The sequence below is a fragment of the Poeciliopsis prolifica genome, unplaced genomic scaffold (assembly GCF_027474105.1).
Source record: "Poeciliopsis prolifica strain line A6 unplaced genomic scaffold, Auburn_PproV2 SCAFFOLD002, whole genome shotgun sequence".
Classification (NCBI taxonomy): Eukaryota; Metazoa; Chordata; class Actinopteri; order Cyprinodontiformes; family Poeciliidae; genus Poeciliopsis; species Poeciliopsis prolifica.
The window spans coordinates 6,555,704-6,575,210 of record NW_026562377.1 but is presented as its reverse complement, the minus strand read 5'-3'; the positions used below and the strand labels follow the sequence as shown (position 1 = coordinate 6,575,210).

The window sequence follows — 19,507 nt, the reverse complement described above, 5'->3', positions numbered from 1 at the left end:
CAACAACAAAACACATATTTGTTTCAGCAGCCATTGTACAGCGAGTACATGGGTGAAACCAGGTGATCAAACATGTTCATGCTCCTTGAAGGGCTGGGCTTTGCTGAGGTTACTAGGTAACAGGATGGGATTCGTTGGGATCATAGTTAATGAGAAGTGGCTGTTGATTTGTGACGTTACATTCTGAAGGATTTTCCAGACACCAAAATTTATTAATTTATTGCTAAAAATGGCTGAGTGTTTTTTTTAAGCATTTGGCCCACTTTTAGAAGCAGTTGAGAATGGATGTATAAAACATGTAAAATTTGAATTTTGCATATTAGGTTCCCTTTAAGATAGCAACAAACATAGCAAAAGATCAGTTCATGGCAACAGAAAAGCATTTTCATGTGGAGATTGTCTCCATCAAAAGAAAGAACCTCAATGATATTGCTAGTTTTCGTTTTGCATCATGGTGACTTTGCATTAATTAATGCTGTTGCGTCACAGAAGGGAGCTTCTGTGTTGGCGTCTTGATTAAACCCTTTCTGTATGGGTTTTCTTCTGTTTCCCAAAACTGATGACTCTAAACGGCCCTTAGTTTTGAATGTGTAACTATCAAGACATTTGCATGTACGTTTTCATTTAGTTTCAACCATGCATTTTGCAAGGGAAAACATGTTGGGTTAATTAAGCAGAAACTCAGGGAGTCTCAGAGTGTCCAAACTAGGAATGTGTTGACTCAGGCCGCTCAAGAAATAATCATTGCTTTGACACAGGGGAACATTCAATATCCTCCCCAGTGTGTCTTTAATTAAACAGGATATTTTGACAGGTGTCACAGCTGAACGGTAATAAACAGTATCAGTAGAGTATTTCTACATGTCTGTCACATCTAGACTTACTTGTATGTCCTTTTATGGACAATAATAAAAGCTCAGTTGGAATAAATGAAGAAAATATGTAAAGATCTTGCCGACAATTCTCAGTTACACTCATTCTACTGTAACTTTGGTTGTACTTTAGTGTGAATCTCCATCCAGTCTCAACCCTTTTGTATCCACTAATCGGTTTTCTTCTAGAATGTCCATTTATCTTCACCTATCTCACCCGGTTCTTGCTGAAAAGTGTCCCAATAACATGATGCACCCGCCGCTATGTTTCACAGTGGGAATATGGTTTTCTGGTTATACAAAGTGTTAAGTTTCTACCTATTTTCACTTCTTACTTTTTCTTTGATCAATTCGCCATAAGATGCAGATTTGTAGATCGCACAATTGTTAGTCTTGTCAAAAGGTTATCTCACTTGTCTGACTTTGAAGTGAGAGCTTGAATAAATTCTTACCATCCCTGGTTGAAGTAGAAACTCCGCCCACGCTGCACGCCTCTTGTCGCACCGGCTTCCCAATGGTGCAGAGCCAATGTCAGGATAGACACCTGGTTTATTGATCCCTTCTTACTCCCAATCATTTTATGAATCCGAGTAGGTAGGTCAAATTTCCCGTGGAGTTATAAAGCAGATTTATTATTATTATTAATTAATTTCCTATTTGAGTTGTTTTAATACCCACCTGTATGTCTGTGTGTTGGTGCTGTACCACTAGGTTTTATGTTTTATGTAATTAAGCTTGGAAGGAAAGCGTTCAAGAGGAACAAAAGGAAGTTTACGTTAGGTTTTCTTTCTAATTCAAATGCGGTTGTCTAACTGAAAACTTTCCTCCTCCCTCTTACGGTATTTTGCTGATTGTGCGACATGATAATCTGATTGAAACTAACGCATAACAGGTGTTTTACAGGTTAATTAGTTTATACTTTTAGACATGCGTTGTTAGAAATGTTGACATTATAGTTTGGACTTTACATAATCTTAACTGTTTCTTAATGCGCCTAGGGAGATTATAAATTTGAGCATTAGAAAGAGTAGAAACGAGTTATTTTGCTCTTGTGAATTGTGAGGCTAAAGCTAGCGAACAAGCTAGGCTACAACTTTGATATTTTCTGACCACGGGAAGATCCAGGTTGATTTTTCCCAAATTACAACACTTTACAGAGATAATGCATCAATTCGTAATTGAGTACAATATAGAAAAACTCCCGTAAAGTTTACCGCCACGTTGTTGACGGAATATTATTGTGGCTAATATGCTAAAGAAAGATGGCGGACGAATCGTTGGATTGCAGTGGCTTTGTTTCTTAGCCAAAGCTAGCCGAAAACTCTTTACAACTTGTCATTTAAATTAAGTGGAGATCTACTTTTTACTTTATGTAAAAAAAAAACCCATATATATGTACGTAGGAGATCGTGTGGCCACATGTGTTTCATTGAGATTTCTCGTATTGAAATACCAGGGAACGTTGAACTCAACATATACGACTGCGTCACAGGTTTCAAGTGCATGTAAAATTAAAATCAGGATTTTAAATTTAATGTGTCATTTCTTTCACAGACGAATGTTCTGAGGATCAACACATGTTGAACTGCTACACGCCACATTGTCTGTTACTACTACTGGTATTAAAGTCGAGTTTTCTACAATCAGCAATAGACTGGACAAGTTTATGGGATTTTATTCTCCAACAAAAATAAAATGTGTTCATTTAGATACCAAATGGAGGATATGTTTTGGAGTTAACAAATTGGTGCATTACAGGAAAAAAACAAATCCCTACAAACTGAAAATAAGATTTAGTAAGAAAAACACAACATTGAACATATGTTTTGGAGTAACTTAATATTTAATGTGGTTTTCACATGAGACTATGTGTGGTTTAGCACAAGCTGAATTGTAATTCTCAACTTTTCTTTGGTCTAATCCAGACTCAAGCAAACAGCATGAGCCAAGAGGAACTTTTAGTAAAACTAAAGAAGGATGTTCGATCCCTTCTCACTTCATCTAAACTGGGTTTGGACCCTGACCAGCTCAGACGAGACTATGTCACCATGTTGGGACATCCGATGCCCCTAAAAGTCCTGGGTTTCAGAAATGTTATGGATATGGTCCAGGAGATGCCAGAGGTCGTTTCTGTGAACTTCAGGGAAGATGGAAGTTTATATTTAAAGGGTAGGTACTACTTGATAGTGACACCACCATTTTTCATTGTGGTGAATGTGCATTTAGGCTGAGGTGAAGTGTTATCTGTTTCCTCTCTGATTTACTGTTTGGTTTTTCACTTGATCATTTTAATATTTTTATGTTGTAGTTGTAAAGCTGTTTCATTTTAAGTCTTTATTGAAGTTTATGCATTCACTTATCAACTATGACTTCTTTCATTTTTTTAAGGTCTTCTACATAGTTTTGAATTCTTGAGTCTCAACATAAAGTTTGAGGTTTTTCGTTTTTTCTCATTAACACATTTTTGCATTTATGTGACTCCCCAGCTGTAAGTGACGAGAACACTCAAAACATCGAGCAGTTAGTGGCCAAGCAGCGGATATCAAAGTCAGAGAAGACAAAGAAGTTTTCCTCTCCTCGCTATTGTCCTCGGCCTCCATTTTCACCGCTCCCAAGAAGAGGTCGTCCACCTCCAGCCCTCCCTGCCAACCTGAGGGCACAGCTCCGCATCCTGCTCTCCCAGGTATGACTCTAAGGTAACACCACATTTACATCAATCTTTGACTTTTATTCAGAATAAAAGTAATGGGTCACCATGCTAAGACGTTATACTCGATACTGATACTGACGAAAATACTCAAATTTAATTCAGTGGCAGCATTTTTGTAAATAATTTTCTTGTAGACAAAAAAAAGTTGCTTACAGCATATTGGCAAAATTAATAAGTAGGAAAAACTTCAGCCCTCATTTATAAAACTATAATTTAAAATGCTACTGTCTGGCCTGAGGAACAAAACATTTTGATCTTCATAGTTTTAAACAATTTAACAGAAAATCAAATTTCATAGATTTAATAAGCTTACTACTGGAATCTTTTTGTCTTTGCATGATGTTTTTAATTGTGGCGAATGTACATTTAAGGTGAGGTGTAGTGTCATCTGTTTACATGTCTGTGGCTGTGAACCAAACCACATTAGAGGTATGTGTGTAATTCATCTCTCACAGGGTCCACTTAGACTGTCCGAGCTAGAGGACTGCTATCTGCGCTTCTATGGTTTCCCGCTCCGCATCCATAATTACGGTTTCTACTCCACCAGAGAGATGCTGGAGGTAGCAAAAGACCTGATTGGAATCCAGCAAGGGAGGCTGGGCTCAGTTCTCTATCTGAGAACTGAGGCAGAGAATTATAAACGGTCTCAAAATGTCATGAGACCGTTGATGATTCCCAGGCCACCCGTGAGACCGTTCAGCACACCAAGTAGAACCGGACCCATAAAGCCGCCATCGGTTTCCTCTAACAGGCCAATTTGCAATAACTCTGATATCAAAGTTCCTACGATGACAAAATCTCCAGGTTTGTTTTGGAAAGTTAGATATTGGTTGCTCCTGGAAACTGTTTGTTGAATTTTTAACTTTTCCGTTCATAAAACATTTTGCCTGGTGAAGTTTTAGTGAATCAGAGTCCTTTGACGCCACCTGAAACTACTTTGGAGCCTGACCATCCCATGTCGCCTGGGAGCCACTCACCAGAGCTTCTGGAGAGCAGCCCTGACTCTGAACAAGCACCCTGTGAAGATGGTGGGCTGTTTCATCAAAATGTACTTAAGGTTTGTTCTCAAGAGGTTTAACTGTTGCACCTGACGTATAACTCCTTACTGTTCAATCTTAAAGTATGCCTATTATGCAAAATTTATATTTTTTTGTCTTTTTGTGCTTCCTTTTGGGTCTCTACTGCTATTAAAATGTCCCATGTGCTTAAAAAAAACCCATAATAATCCCGACAGTATATATCCTATTTGTTTCCTAGCAACCCGAGCGAAACTCCAGCACATTTGATCAGCTGGTTTTACAGATATTTGCTGTACAATGGCTGCTGGAAAAGACAAAGGTTTTGTTGCTGAATGCAGCAAGGAACCACTTGCTGCATTCTTGTTTGATGTGCAGGAGGCTCTACTAATGCTTTTCAATATTTACAGGTGTATCTACATTCACGCTTATCTATTTGCACCCATTTTTACATCAATCGGGGGCCTGGCAAGCAAGCTTATTTGGACTTACAGACTAAAATCTCATCCAAAAATATTTTTGTAATAAATGTGATGAACATGTTTTGTATAGCCCATGAACTCATCCTAACCTGTTCATCAAGCATAATAGGTAAACTGTAAGAAAGCTGAATTATTTATTAAATCTTGAAATTCTGTGGCTAATGTGAATATATTAAAAAACAAATGTAAAAAGTGTAGGAACTGCATGTATATTTTAGATGCATGTTGAGCATTGAGGTTGAAATCAGTCAAATAGTCATTTTTACATATGGTAATGCAAGAACGGTCATGATTAACATATTTGTTCAAGAACTACATTGCATAAAGGAACGTTCCAGTGTCCATAATTGAGTTGTCTTGTTTCCTGACAAAATGTTTTTATCATATCTTTATTAGCTTGAGGAGGAGCTCCAACATCAGATCTTGGAGAACAGTGTTGCTGGCACTGTTAGTCAAGAGCTGAAGGACAAGCTACGAAAGGTCAGACTTCACACCAGTTTACACACACCTTCCTTGAAGTTGACATGTTTTGGCAAAGAGACACTGTGTGGATCTCTCCCACCTGCCATCATGGTTCGTTTGTGTACAGCAGCACAAATTGCAAAGATGACATGGAGCATAAATCAGGAGCTGTAACTTAAAACCGTTTCCCTCAAGCCGTCACATCTGTCTGCCTCACTGACGTTCACAAAACCAACAAAATAAAAGCAACATTTTCTCACGAAGTTCGTCACCTTAAATAAACTTGATTACATCCCAAAACTTGGATTCCTTTAGAATTAAAAAAATAATCTATGGAAATGTATGTTGTATTATTTATGTAGAGAAATTAATTCAAATTAAAACAATCTTTATTGATCCCATAGAGAAATTACATTACTAAATATTAAGAAGTAAGTATTTAAAAAGATTATTGTTTAATTCTTACTGAATTTATTATAGCCATTATAGTATAATTTACAATAAGGAAATAAAGGAACATGTTATATTTTTGGACAGAGTGGGATTAAATAAATTTGTTCTTCAAACTCCTTTTCAAATATGTAAATTATAGTAATGTTTTATTTTCCTTATAGTTTTGCTTTTGTGTTGCAGTGTCTTATTGGTATGGAGTGTGGAATTAATTCCTAATGCTCTTCATATTTCAAATAAAATGTTATTTTATGGTGACAAGACTAACAAATTTATAACAATCTGCAGGTTGTTGGTGAGTCGAGTGCGGGAATATCAATTCACGATCTTCCTGCCGAGTACAAGGTAAATTAATTAGAACATTATTGGTCTAATATTATAAGAAATTTGTATGCATTGTAAGAAAAATACACATTCACATTGAATTAGGCTAAAGTTTTCATGTTTTACGCTCAAAACTATAAAAAACATGTAAATTAGATATTCTCTAGTTTATATTATGTTTATATTTATGAATATAAAACGCATGTTTTCATCTTTTTTGACGTTTTTTTCTTCATTAGAGGCTTTTTGGAGAAGACTTGCCATATTTTCAGTGGGGTTTTCTCAGTGTAACTGAACTTGTTGGTGCCCTGAGTGACATTTTCCACCTAAGATCAGCAAAGGACAACAGTGGAAACAGCTGGATAGTGGTAGACTTAAGGGATCGTGACAACATGGAACCAGGTGCGTATGCACACGTATGAGTCCTAAACTATTTACCAAACAAATCACATGGTAAACATGGAGATTTCTTTTTTTTTATTTTATTTTATTTTTTTAGGTCTGCCTTGCTGAATTTTGTGTTTTTTATGACTATATAAATAGTTCAATGTACTTACACTGTGTTAGACTTCAACAATCAAATAAGAAATGTGATGCAGAAAATCCAACAGGAAGTCAAGAGATGAACAAATTATTTAACTAAATAAACTAAAACATATTTTACTAAACTTTCTGATGTTGACTTAAAACAAATAGGTTTATATAGCATCCTGTTTGTTCATGCATTTTACTGATTGAAAAAAAGTTATTTTCTGTTTTGATGCCTCTTTGATCACCACTTTCCAGTATTTGATCTGCGCTGACTGTTAGCTTAAAATGTTTTTTTTTTTGTTATTTATGTCATGTGAATTTCACTTTTTACACATTTATTTACACATTTTAGTACTGGCTGGAAATCACAAAAAAGTAGCCAATGACGAATGATATATCTGCTTAATGCTGTGTTTTTCCAAAAACACAAATGCCTGTCAGTTTGTGTTCTCGCAGTCTTTACATTGTGTTTAGCGCAGCAAAGTCATTTATCATGGAACACAGAATAATCAGTGAGTGAGTTGAAGTTTATTTTTTATTTTTTATGTTATGTAAAAGTTTTGAGCGTCAAACACTGCAAAGAGTATTTATCATCTATGAAGAAAATAGCTGAGCTGAACCTGATCACTTAGATTTACAAATATTTTTTTTTATTGTGGTTAAAGGATGAATTTAATAATTTTTTAAGATTAAAGACAGTGTGTTGGATAACGTATCTTATTTTCACCAGACTAGAAATAACCATAATATTGAAAAGTATCTTTGATTCAAGAGAAAACAGGAGTTGTCTTTATAATTTTTCCTGGTTCAGGAGAAACTGATGGAAATACTGGCTTTAACGTACCAGGCAAGAGCTACTACTTCACCTTAGAAGAATCTCCGTGGGAAAACGGAAGAGAGAATGTCACATCCGATAATGGGAATAATGAATTGCCGTTTTGTAGTCAGTCTAACATTCAAGAAATGGTAAGACCACACAACACTTTGTCAGTAAAAATGACAGCAAACCTGCGTTTCCCTCGTGTTGTGTTACAACATGACATACAACAATTTGCAAAACAATCCAACACTGAATCACCTGCGTTTAAGTAATTTATGCATGCATGTAAATCGCTTAATGTTTAGAGCTCCACTGCTACACTCTTCTGACTCTGCTCACCTTAGTCTGTAGTCATGGAGACACCTGAGATGTACCCGGCCATGCAGGTGCACAGCAGGTCGCCCGTGCCGCTCGACGCCATGCAGAATGAGCGTCTCAACCCGCCGACCCGCCACCGGGCTCGAGAGCTGGTGGAAGTCCTGGTGGAGCAGGTGGAGTCACCAGGATCTTTCTACATCCGGTTCAGTGAGACGGAGGAGGCGCGCGCTTTGGAGAGCCTAATGTTTGACATGAGGTGGTGGCAACTTAAACTCTGGTGAAGAAGATTCCCAGAGAGTTATTTTGGTTATTCCATTTGTCCCTCCCCCCCATTAGCGATATATAAGGTTAAAAAGTTTAATGCATGACATAGTTCTCCTGTCTTTTAGACGTTGCTACACCTATCCTGAAGTGTCGGAGCGGTACCAGCTTCTGGAGCCATTTGTTAGACAGGGTCAGGTCTGCTGTGTGTCGCCCAATGCAATATGGTTCTACCGAGTCGTAATCCACAAAGTTCTAAACTCCACTCATGTTGAGGTGTTTTACGTCGACTTCGGTGACATAACGTTGGTCCCGATCGCCAGCCTGAAGTTCCTAAAGTGCGTATACTATCAGTCTTTGCTGCACAAATGCTGTTTGTCATTTATTGTGTTTTCAGTTTTCTTCTCTCTTGTTTCTTTCTTTTGCAGGTCCAGTTTTTCTGTTCTTCCAGCACAAGCAGTTCCTTCGATACTCGCTGGAATCAAGTCAGCTGCAGTAAGTTTAAGTGAAATGGGATGATATGTTAGTCTTTCAAAAATAAGATGAAAAGTGGCAAAAACTGTTCCTGTGTTTACTAGTTTTAAGTATTTCAATGATATGATACGTTAAAAAGTAGATTATAACAAAGATGGACGGCTTCCTGCACCCAGATACTGCTAAACAAAATCCAGTGCAGCCACTTGCTTAGTAAATAAAGGTCACATGTAGGTTATTGGACCTCAGAATAAATGCAACTTTGTCCTTTACAGACAAACATGATGCTGTTTGTAGAGAACAAACAACTTCATGTGAAGCAAGGGACACAGCAGACAGGTCACAGAAAAGTATTTACCCCCTTGGTCTGAAAATAGAAGAGGAATTATCATTCTCACCCTGAATAAACACTTTTCAGGCTCCACAAAAAAGGGAAAAGTGTACAAACCCTGTTAAATTTATTTACTGACGGCATAAAAGAATGTTCAAATTCAAGACTTTTTTTAGGAGGAAACATTGATGTTTTCTGACGCCCTGGTCTGTTTCTGATTCACTGCAGAATACCTGGACTGCAGAATCCACAACTTCCTTTCGGAGGCTGTGCTCTGATCAGACCCTGGTGGGCGCGTTGGACTGCTACACTGGAGAAGTGCTGCAGCTGTTCCTGTGTGATACACACACCGATCAGGACATCTACATACACACAGCCCTCATTAACCAAGGCCATGGCATCGCCTGCGATCCTGCAACTTCTGCAACAGTAAGTCTCACAAAATAATCCTTCCTTTCTTGTATCATTTGTTCCTCCCTTGTGCTCTTCTTTTCTTCCTTTTTGGGTCCTTCCTTCTGTTTTAATTTTTTACCACCTTCATTCCCTTGTTTCCTTCAAATAAGAAAATACAAACTTAAAAATAACTTTTTATTTTAAGTAGATATAACATCTTGTTTTAAGTAAATGGGGAATATTTATAATCAACTTTAACCAAATGTCTTATTTCACTTTTGATAAGAAATGTTTCCCATGTTATAAGTGAATCAATGTCAATGGAATTGGTAGTTATTCATCAATATTAAAGAATTATTGACTTAAAACAACCTTTTATATCTTGATGAAGTCTTACTTGTAAGTTAGGGGGTTAGGGTTGCTTGTGTCGTATTGGTTTCTTGTTTTGTTTTGGTTTTTGTCTTTTGTTGCTCCTCTGCTTCCTTCCTTTTTTCCTGCCTCCTGGTGGTTTTTGCAGGTGGCGTATTTAAAGCCTGACCACTATAGAAAGATCTCCCATAATGTTGCTGTGAACTGTGTTTAAACTTTGAAATGGTCAAAAGACAGAATTCTGGAGTTTAGGGTTTGAAAAGACAGGAACATTTATTATTTAAGACAGTAAAGATTTTAAATCAACTTGATTTTATTTTGAAGCTTCACCAGAAACACATCCAAGTTTGTCCTGTGCCCTGGAACATCTCACACTGCAGTATTATGTGTCACTATGAATCAATATAAATTATGTGCTGTGTTTGAGTCCAGGTGGTGAGTTTTTGCCATGTTTTCTCGCCTCAGCTGTGTCCCAAGGTCACACCAGTGAGTCTGTACATGGGAAAAGGAATGATTGAGCTGCCAGAGATTGACGAGGCGCTGATTTTGTCTCTTAAATCAGGAGACGGGTCTGGACAGTCTAAGGAGTACTCTGTGGAGGTAGGCCAAATGCATAAATATCATATTATTAAAAATCCCAGTAATTAGAGCTGGACAAAGTCTTGATCTTAACCCTAAATAGTCACAAAATATAAATATAAATGATTAAGCTGTTATTGACATTGCCTTTTGAGAAGATAAATGTGAGTTCATGTTTTTATCCATACTTCTCCAAAAACACATTTTTGAAGAACAATAAATTGTAAGTGATTCAGAGAAAATGTTGCATTTCTTAATGAAAGGCAGGTTTGTGGCCTTGCAACCAGATGGCTGGTTCATTGTAGAAATTAATATCTACACATAGAATTGGTTTCAGAAAAGTTTTAATTCATATGAACTCACTCAAATGACTACTGTCAAAGCCAGAAGCAATCTGATTGGTTTTGAAGCCAATCAGATTGCTTCGAAACAACCACCACTTCCTGTTTGAACATGGTGCCAGAAAGTTCTTATATGTCGCCTGATATACAAGTTGAGCCACTTTTATTAGTATATGAAGTAAAATACAAGACGATGTTGATTGGAACATGTCAAAGCAAGTGTGTGGATAGATTAGTGCATTATTTGTTGCAGACTCCTTGATTGGAGTTTTTATTTTAAAAAAATTGTGTTATACAGTTTTTTAATGCAAGAAATATTAATTTTCCCAGATATCCTGTAATGTTGGGAATAGGCCAGCATGTGTTCGATTCCTGGAAGGAGTAGAATAACTAGTGACTGGAAGAAATAAATATCTGAAATGCAGCTCATAACTATTGTTATATATTGATCGCTTTGAGATTGAGGGCTTTTTATTTTAATGAACAATAATATAATTTATCTTTCCACATGTGTAGCTGTGATTGTCTCTCAAAGAAATGGGACTAATGTTTCTGCACAAGCAGAAAAAAACGCTCAATGATCTGACATTTTGGTCGTAATGTTTGGCTGGCTTGTCCTCGATTCTTTCCCCATTTCTCCTCTTACTTCCGTTTTCACACGCAGTCTCTGAGTGTGGCTGTGGAGCTTTTGTTCCCCACTGTCCATCGCTCTTATCTTGCCAGCCATACAGTCAGGGCTGCTGGCCCAGAGCACCACGAGTACACACATAAACACAGCCAGTGTGTACTGTTGGAGGAAACACACACGTCATCTGACTGAAGGAGGAGCTGCTGCCCAATACTGCTTAATGTACAGCCCCACTGTTGGAAGGTCACGGCTGGGTGTTGGACTGTAAATAAGATGGCAGCCAATCAGTGAGCTGTTTAATGGATATTGGATTGTAAGACTGTCTCCCCATCTTTTAATGTAGGTGTGTTGTTAAACTAAACATGCAAGGAAGGACTCTTTATATTGTTACTCTGACATTAAGCCATATTTCTTCTTATTGTTTTGTTTGATTTATGTTACAGTTGATTAAATGTTGGCAATAAAACTATGCTATAATAAACTCGACTACACCATGAAGTGGTGTAACAAAACTAATTACAAACAAAAATCATTGAAATTTCCTTATGCTGGCTTGTTTTCATGTCACATGTTTTAGCTCAGGTTTATGTTTTAGAAAATCTGAGACTATGAAGAGAAAATAAAAGTCAACTTTTTCTTTTTAGACAGTGGATGGAGGGTTGATCGCTATAATGCTGCTTCTTATCTTCGCATGCAAACCTGCAATCCTGATCCCAGTTCTGTGTATTAGGAATTATAATTTAAACAAATTTGAATGTGATTAATTTTTGCTGCTTAGGTTGATGATGTTGATGATGAGATGCCTTCTCTGGAACTAATTGAGGAGAGTGAATTCATCCCTCATATTCAGGTACGATGACCACTACTTTTATTGTAAAGTGTGTTTGATTTGACCGTTTGTTTCGGCACTAACAAAAGTCAGAAACCGAAATAATTTTAAATCTGTAGCATGGGAGTTTCATGGTAAGACAAGAGAGATGAGTATAATTTTCTTTCTAGTGTTTATGGGTAAAGAAATTTCTGCTGCACTTTTTAAAAAATATATATATTTTTGTTTTGTTCATTTTTTTATGCTAATGGATGAGCAAAAATAATGTCAGCATCTGAAATGAGAGTGAAGGAGTTCAGGTCATGTAGAGTGAAAGAAAAGTAGCACTGAATGGATGGTTTCAGTTTTTGCCTTGCCCCATTGAATGTGACTTTATGTTGTACTTCTAGATATTATCAGAATATTCCATAAATAAAGAATTGAAAATATCACCTGTGGCTGGATTACAGGCGATATACCACAGGATAGAAACTCAACTCTGCTCCTGCTTTTTTGTTTTTCTCTTAAGTTTGTGTGAAATTGATTTATTTCATCTTATTTTAGATTAAAAAGCCTTTAATTAGATTTTCATTTTTATATATTTTGTCCTTTAGGGAAGTTATATCAATTAATGAGCTTCAGACTGAAATGAGATAATCTGTTATATCCAACTGCTTGTTGTGTATTTTGAAAGGTTACAGAGCTGAACCCATGCAGCGGCCTCCTAATGGATCAAACGCCGCCCTGCAGTGATCAAGGCGTGGCCTTTACTGATGAATCAACGTTACAAACGACTGCTCCTCTGGCTCCTCCAGACCTGATCCAGACCAGGAATACCGCCGCCGCTCTCTGTCAAACTGAAACTAATGTGACAAAAGCATAATTTTTATTCACTTTACCAAAAAAGAACAGCTTAAATTCAGGAAATACAAATGGTTATATTTATTGTTTTTTTTTGTTTTATTCTTGGCTCTGTAGGAAGTTGCCATCACTTCTCCACCCTCTACGCCCAGCTCTGACTCCAGTTCCTGCTCTGCTCAAGAGGAGATGAATCAACCAGCGAAGGTCTTGACCAGTTCGTTTACTGAACCGTCTTCGATTTTGAAGAGACTGAACCAGGGCTGCACTATAGGTACAAACTCACTTTGGTGATTTTTGATGACCACCATAAAAAAAGCCTGATTAAAGCTAAAAGGAGCAGCCTTTCTGACAGCGAAGGTTTTACTTGAATAAATATGAAGCCTCTAATGATGACTCATGTACACATCTCCGTGTTTTCACTGTCCTTTTTCTTCGCCAAACTAATTTTCCAACATCAATGCGGTGACCTTCATTAACCTGCCCATGCATATTCATTCACTTTGCTTTTACTCTAGAAGCTCAGTGAGAGAACAGCCTTTAATGAAATTAGAGCGTGTCCATGGATGCAGAAAGGGCGTATTGATTTCTGTCCTGCTGCTCCCAGTGGTGGATGTACCTGCAGTGAGAACCTGACACAGATCCAATTAGACCTGTTACCAGAGCTATTTGACCCAACAAGCTGCTTTCATTGCTTTTGCTGTGATATTGATACAGTACTGCTCCCAACGCCTTCTACTTGCATCATCTTAATGGGAGAATAAGCGGGGGAGACAAACTGTAGCAATGCACACTCTTGCTCAAATAAAGATGGAAACATTTGATAGTCATGTGAGGGAGTACATGACAGATTACTGGTCATGCCTGGATTCTCCGTGGTTTATGTTTCCCAGAGACTTACAGCTGGAAGACCTGATATTGCAGGAATTCAACATTGAAAACGTAGATCCACGGGAAAAAATGTCATTAAGGCATGTGTGCTTTAGAAGATAAGAGAGAAAAAATGGCCACTGAGGAGAAAACGTTTGCCAAAAACCTTAGAAATCTTCAGATTAACATTCATGTACAAGAATAAAGCTGAAAATTCTGTCTAAAAGTCGTAAAGAAATTACGACTTTCTTTACAGTGAATTACAATTACTGTAATCCACAATTACTGTAATTGTGGATTTGATCATCAAAATTTGTCATTTCTTTCTTTCAAATTTACAACTTTTTGGCATCAGAAAATATCCAAGTCTTTTCCTGTGATATTTATTTTAACATATGTTGTTTTTATTTGGTGGAAATTTGCTTCTCTGTGGCAAATATTTATTTTTATTTTTTTTATCTACAGCAGACCTGACACTCTGTTTGCATTTTGACATGAGTTTCAAGGATTATTGTTTGTTAGTTGGGTTTGGGTTCAGATATGACTGTAAATGTCAAAGATTAAGTTTAGCTCAAGTTTTCTAAGTTTGCAAACCAAAAGGATCATATGGTTTTTAATTTATGTTTCTGTTTTTTTCTCGACGGTGTTCATGTGACCTTTCTAAATTGGTATGCCGTTCGAAAACATGCAGCCCAATGCTAGCGCCAGGCAAAACTTGCTGGACACTTTGATCTTTGGAAGTTTGTTAAATCAAAGGCACAAATTACAAAATTCAAATTGTGAGATTTGGCCCACATTTTCAGCATAATGTTCCCGGGTTTGGGTTGATACCGTGTGCTATTTGATCCAGATCTTGAGAAAGGTGGCATTTATAGCAGATGTGAAAAATAAATAAATATGTAAAACTGTAGCTCTGAACTGGTTACTAATTGTGTTTCTAGGCTCACAGATGTCGCCGCTCCTTGTGCGAAACTCTGGCATCCCGTTTCCCGTCTTCGGGGCCAGGTAGGCTCTGACTCCGACATCTCAACAACTTTCATACCAGATGAATGAAAGTCACACCGAGATGACGGTTAGCTAATTGCGTCATAAAAGTCTTGAGTTGTCTAATAGATCTGAACATTTGTATGTGTTAATTTTTGTTTAAATGTAGATTAGTGAAACTGTTAAATTATGTTTGATTGTTGTATTTGCTGCTGTTACAGTATGTCTTATTTGTTTATCTTTTTAAAAGTGCAAATAACTTTACATAGGCTTCTTGTTTTACATAGTTTAATTCTCTAGAGTAATACTTCTGTTTAGGATAAAGTTAAAACGGTTCAGAGTTCTGTTGAAAATGAAAGTAATGTAATATAGGATTTGTTTTGGAAAATAAATGTTATCAATAGAACATCTTATTTTATTTTATGTTTGAATCAGATATGTTTCTAATGTTTTACCTCATGTTGATAAAATGTGATGTTTTCCATTAAAACAAAACTTTTTACAACATATTATTTAACCCCTTGATTTTGTTTTATTTCACGTTCAGCTGTAATTTTTGGATGTTTCCAATCAACTGTATCAGCTCAGGCCCACCATGAGGAGCGATTATTTTCTCAGTCTCTCATCCGATTATTTAAATTGCTTTTATTTCATATATCCATAATCTATTGTAAGGAAATGTGGTCATGTGATTCTAATAAATTACATCTCAGCATCAATTAATTCGTAGATATTTTGGTTTGACTGTTTTTTTGTTTTGTTTTGTTTTTTTTGTTCAAACTGGAGAATATTTTAAGACATATTTCAAATTAAGTTTTTCAGGATTTGTACTGAAGTTCAACATTTATTTTTTTTTTTGCCATAAGCATAACAAAGATATGCACTGTGTACCAAGTATTGTATCATACACCATTGGTGTGTTTAGTGTGGCTGCAGAAGGCTAAGGCCTGGTAAGATGGAGACTCTGTAAACCTTATTAAGGGTTGGAGTAATGAGGTTGCAGCTGAATTAGCTTCTAACAGCAGCAGAACATCTGAACCACGATGAGCAGATGTTTAGGTTTACATTCCAAACCTGACGCTCGACGTTCAGAAGGAAACTACATGTTTCTGTCTAAATGTCTCAGGCTACAGTATTTATGAATTTTTGGGGGGTTTTTGTCTTCAAAACAGGTTTTCAGTAAGTTTTTATTGTGACAATGTTAGAAAATTCTAAATAATCTGCTAGTGGAACATGACATTTTTTTCATCTAAGAGAAAATGTCTTGTTTCACTGGCAGATTTCACTTGTAACTGATACTTTTTAATCAATATTAAGGAGTTATTGACTTCAAACAAGCTCCTATTTCTTGCTGAAAAGTTACTTGCTAGTTAGATTGGTCTAATTTCAAGCGTACTAAGATATTTGCACTGATAAGACCAAATGTACTTGATAAGTTTGTGGTTTTTTTTAATGTCTGTCCACTATGTTGCATAGCTGAACTGGGTCAGGAGTCCTAAACAACCCCTCTAAAGTTGGTCTTAACCATCTTTGCTATTGTATTTATTTGGACTAAACTGTTTTTTTTCTGATCATTTATAAACTATAATCCATGCTGGACAGGCTCCTCCTCCCCTGCTGCTCTTCCTCCAGTTGCGCACCTGGATCCGGACGCGGCCAGCCTCGGTTTGTCCGCAGCAACCAGCTGCAGCTGGGCTCCAGGCATAGTTAATATACTATGTCAGACTTGGACAGTTCCATTAAGCAATATCTATGGCCGCCACAAATAATTGATATGCAGATCTGCAGGCCTGTACGCATTCGCTGTATTGTCCTTTTATCGAGAGTGCAATGCATCAAACTGCCATGCTCAGTGACAACAGAGACAATATGTACTCTGCTCCCTGTCTTTCTTCCACCATCATCTTTTCTGCAGTCCAACCCTCATTGCTTTCCCTCTTTAAATGAAATAACATGGAGTTCAATTATCATTTAAAATATAATTTACCAATAGAAATATAATTTTTAAACAAAGTGCTTCTTATAAGTGTTACCATCCTTGCTCTTCTCTCTCTCCCATCTGACCTACTGCTGCATAAGACAGGATACTGTAGCTTTAAAGGATTTTAAAGGACCGAGTGATTTATGTTTATTTGTCCTCCTGCATGTACAGTCGATCTTTTACCTCTGGTAATTTATCATGACTTGTTAAAATTGCACATCTGCTTCCAGTATAGAGTGATATTAATGTCAGACTGCAGTTTTTAGCCGACTTGCTTTCTCTTCATTTAGGTGATGAAATGTTGAAAATGAAAGCAGCTCTGAGTGAAGAGCAGAGAGACCTGCAGGTTGCCTGATGAATGGCTTTACATAAAGCAAGCAGTTAATGCTTAGTCATTATCCGTCATCTCTCACATTTCTCTGCTTTTCCTTTGTCCTTGTAGTTCTCAATATTCGCTGTTTGTCAACTTTCCTTTTTTTTTTGTCTGGTTTGACAAAAATTACCCACTCAGCATTTAGTGGGTAATTAGTCATTAGATAAAACAGGGACGATCATCGTCTACTAATTGATGAACGCCATAAAAAACACAAGCTGGACAAGTTTTTTTTGGCAGCATTTTTAGATTTTTAACTGCCTTTTATTTGCTTATTTAAAAAAATTTCTTTAATTCTCAACCAGATTATTTCTACTCTGTTTTGGATGATGTCCAACAATAAAGGCAGGAGACTGGAGGACTACATCCACAGATGTGACTCTCTTAACCTGAAATGCTGAGTGCATCAAGTGTTTCTTACAGCTGACACTGAGGAGGATCTTTTTTTTTTTGTTGCTGTTTTTCTTTATACTTGAACACTTCCAGGTAGATTTTCTTATTGTTTCAGATAGATTTTTTAAAATGTTCTTTAACTCTTCACCACTTTAAAACCCTGCAGCTGCCAGGCAGCCACCGATAATAATGAATTTGGGGATTCGCTTAATGATCAGGCTCTCAAAACCTGACCTTAATAAATCATCCTCCATACTTTTCTTTAAAGATGTTTCTCAGGTTAGACTGCTGGATATATATCTCTAAATAATGCTTATTTTTCAAGTGGGAATTGACAAATAAACTCTCTTCTGGTGTTTTATTGTTGCTTTTGTCTCTCCAGTTACATACCAGGGATGGGCAGATAAACATCAAATCAGTGCTTCAGCCACACAAAGGAAGTAAAATGAGCTCTTTTGGCACACACACACGCACACACACACACGCACGCACACACACACACACACACACGGTGTGACCTCTTAACTCTACATGCTGCCATGGAGATGCTGCTCATCTGTACACAGCTCTAAAAAGCTGCACAGTTAAAGGCTGCAGTGTTTGCTTTAAGTTATAAAGTATTTACAAAGCTGTGCAGGATTTGTACAGTTTTTCCTCAGTTTGTCAGTGATGTATTGAATCGAGGAGATACTTGCAGATTAACGAACCTCTGGCTTTAACTCTTCACTGTGATGGAAAACTGAAATTTAATTGAAATTAAAAAAATAATTGATTTCAGTTAATTAGTTGTTTAATTGTTGTTTTTTGCCACAGATTATCTTTCACATGGCATAAAACATTTGATTTATGTTTAAGTATAAAATGAAATGTTTGATTTTATACTTGATTTTAAGTATAAGATTAAACATTTAAATGTAAATGTTTGATTTCTGTTTAAGGCCCTTCAAAAAGCATAATATTCATATAATAAGTATATAAGTAATCTACTGATTGATTTACAACCTAAATTTATTTACAGTTAAAACCAGATATTTTTTATTAATCTAATAAAAGAGATTTTTTTCTCACTGACTTTAAATCAGGCTAAACTTTTTTCAGGTCAGTTAGAATCACCAAAATTATCAGTATTTCCAAAATTATTTCTATTTTCTTAATGTCACAAACTTTGCAGGAACAATTTTTTGGGAGTGGAAAGTTTTGAAAGCTTACTTTTAAAATGCTTGAAAGGTGTTTGAATTTCACTGTGTAAAAGGTGCATAAACCCTGATTTCTGTCTGTGTTATAAGCCCAGACTTAATCACTGCAGCGTCAGCGGTGGTAACGTTTTGCCATAGTTGTGGATGGGAGGCTCTATTTTTGGTGTCACCTCCGTCATTTAAACACTGAGATACCTGAAACTTTTCCATCATCCATCTCCTGCAGCATCATGCACTTCCTGTCTGGCTAAAATGTAATCTTGTAATACTAAGAGCAGTCTGGCATGATGATGAGAGGGAAGGTCACTGCTGACTGATCCAGCAATCTGATGCTCAGATCTAGTGTCTGCACCTCCCCCTGAATACAGCACTGTTATTTCTTTCAAATACAATCATACATGGAGTACGGACTACTGGAAAATACTGCCATGCTTTGCATTAGCTGGTCTATACACTAAAGGGGTCTTTTACATGGTGACATTTGGAAAAAATGTTGAAATTGAACTGTTTATGGTCTATTTATGGAATATTACTTAAACGGTGTGCAAAATATTTTTACTTTCCACTTTTACTTTCTGTTCAATTGTCATCTTTCCAAATAGGGGAAAGATCCAGTAAATTATCATTTAACTTGAACATCATCAGCACATCCTCCCCTCTGACGGTTTATTCTTTCAGTCTAG

The 19,507-nt window shown here is 36.7% G+C and overlaps 1 protein-coding gene across 2 annotated transcripts; it reads left to right on the top strand.

Moving 5' to 3' along the window:
• The first annotated feature begins 1,405 nt into the window (after positions 1-1,405).
• tdrd5 (tudor domain containing 5) lies at positions 1,406-15,488 on the top strand. Of its 2 annotated transcripts, none has more exons than XM_055020305.1 (18): positions 1,406-1,466; positions 2,798-3,041; positions 3,359-3,555; positions 4,038-4,386; positions 4,479-4,639; positions 5,477-5,560; positions 6,281-6,337; positions 6,556-6,718; positions 7,695-7,813; positions 8,012-8,241; positions 8,375-8,584; positions 8,675-8,741; positions 9,280-9,480; positions 10,279-10,413; positions 12,140-12,211; positions 12,864-13,037; positions 13,148-13,301; positions 14,839-15,488. In XM_055020305.1, exons 2-18 carry the CDS (start codon positions 2,813-2,815, stop codon positions 14,904-14,906), a joined length of 2,670 nt encoding a protein of 889 aa, XP_054876280.1. In that variant the 5' UTR covers positions 1,406-1,466; positions 2,798-2,812; the 3' UTR covers positions 14,907-15,488. The 2 variants fall into 2 exon arrangements, with proteins under 2 accessions (XP_054876280.1, XP_054876275.1); XM_055020300.1 differs by having other exon boundaries at positions 7,659-7,813.
• Positions 15,489-19,507: the final 4,019 nt, after the last annotated feature.

What these genes read in the sequence shown, in the direction of transcription:
- tdrd5 (XM_055020300.1), top strand. Translation starts at nt 2,813, where the DNA reads ATGAGCCAAGAGGAACTTTTAGTAAAACTAAAGAAGGATGTTCGATCC. An exon ending in TGAAGGACAAGCTACGAAAG is followed by an intron (nt 5,561 to 6,280) that starts GTCAGACTTCAC and finishes AACAATCTGCAG; the next exon opens with GTTGTTGGTGAGTCGAGTGC. An exon ending in GCCAGCCTGAAGTTCCTAAA is followed by an intron (nt 8,585 to 8,674) that starts GTGCGTATACTA and finishes TTTCTTTTGCAG; the next exon opens with GTCCAGTTTTTCTGTTCTTC.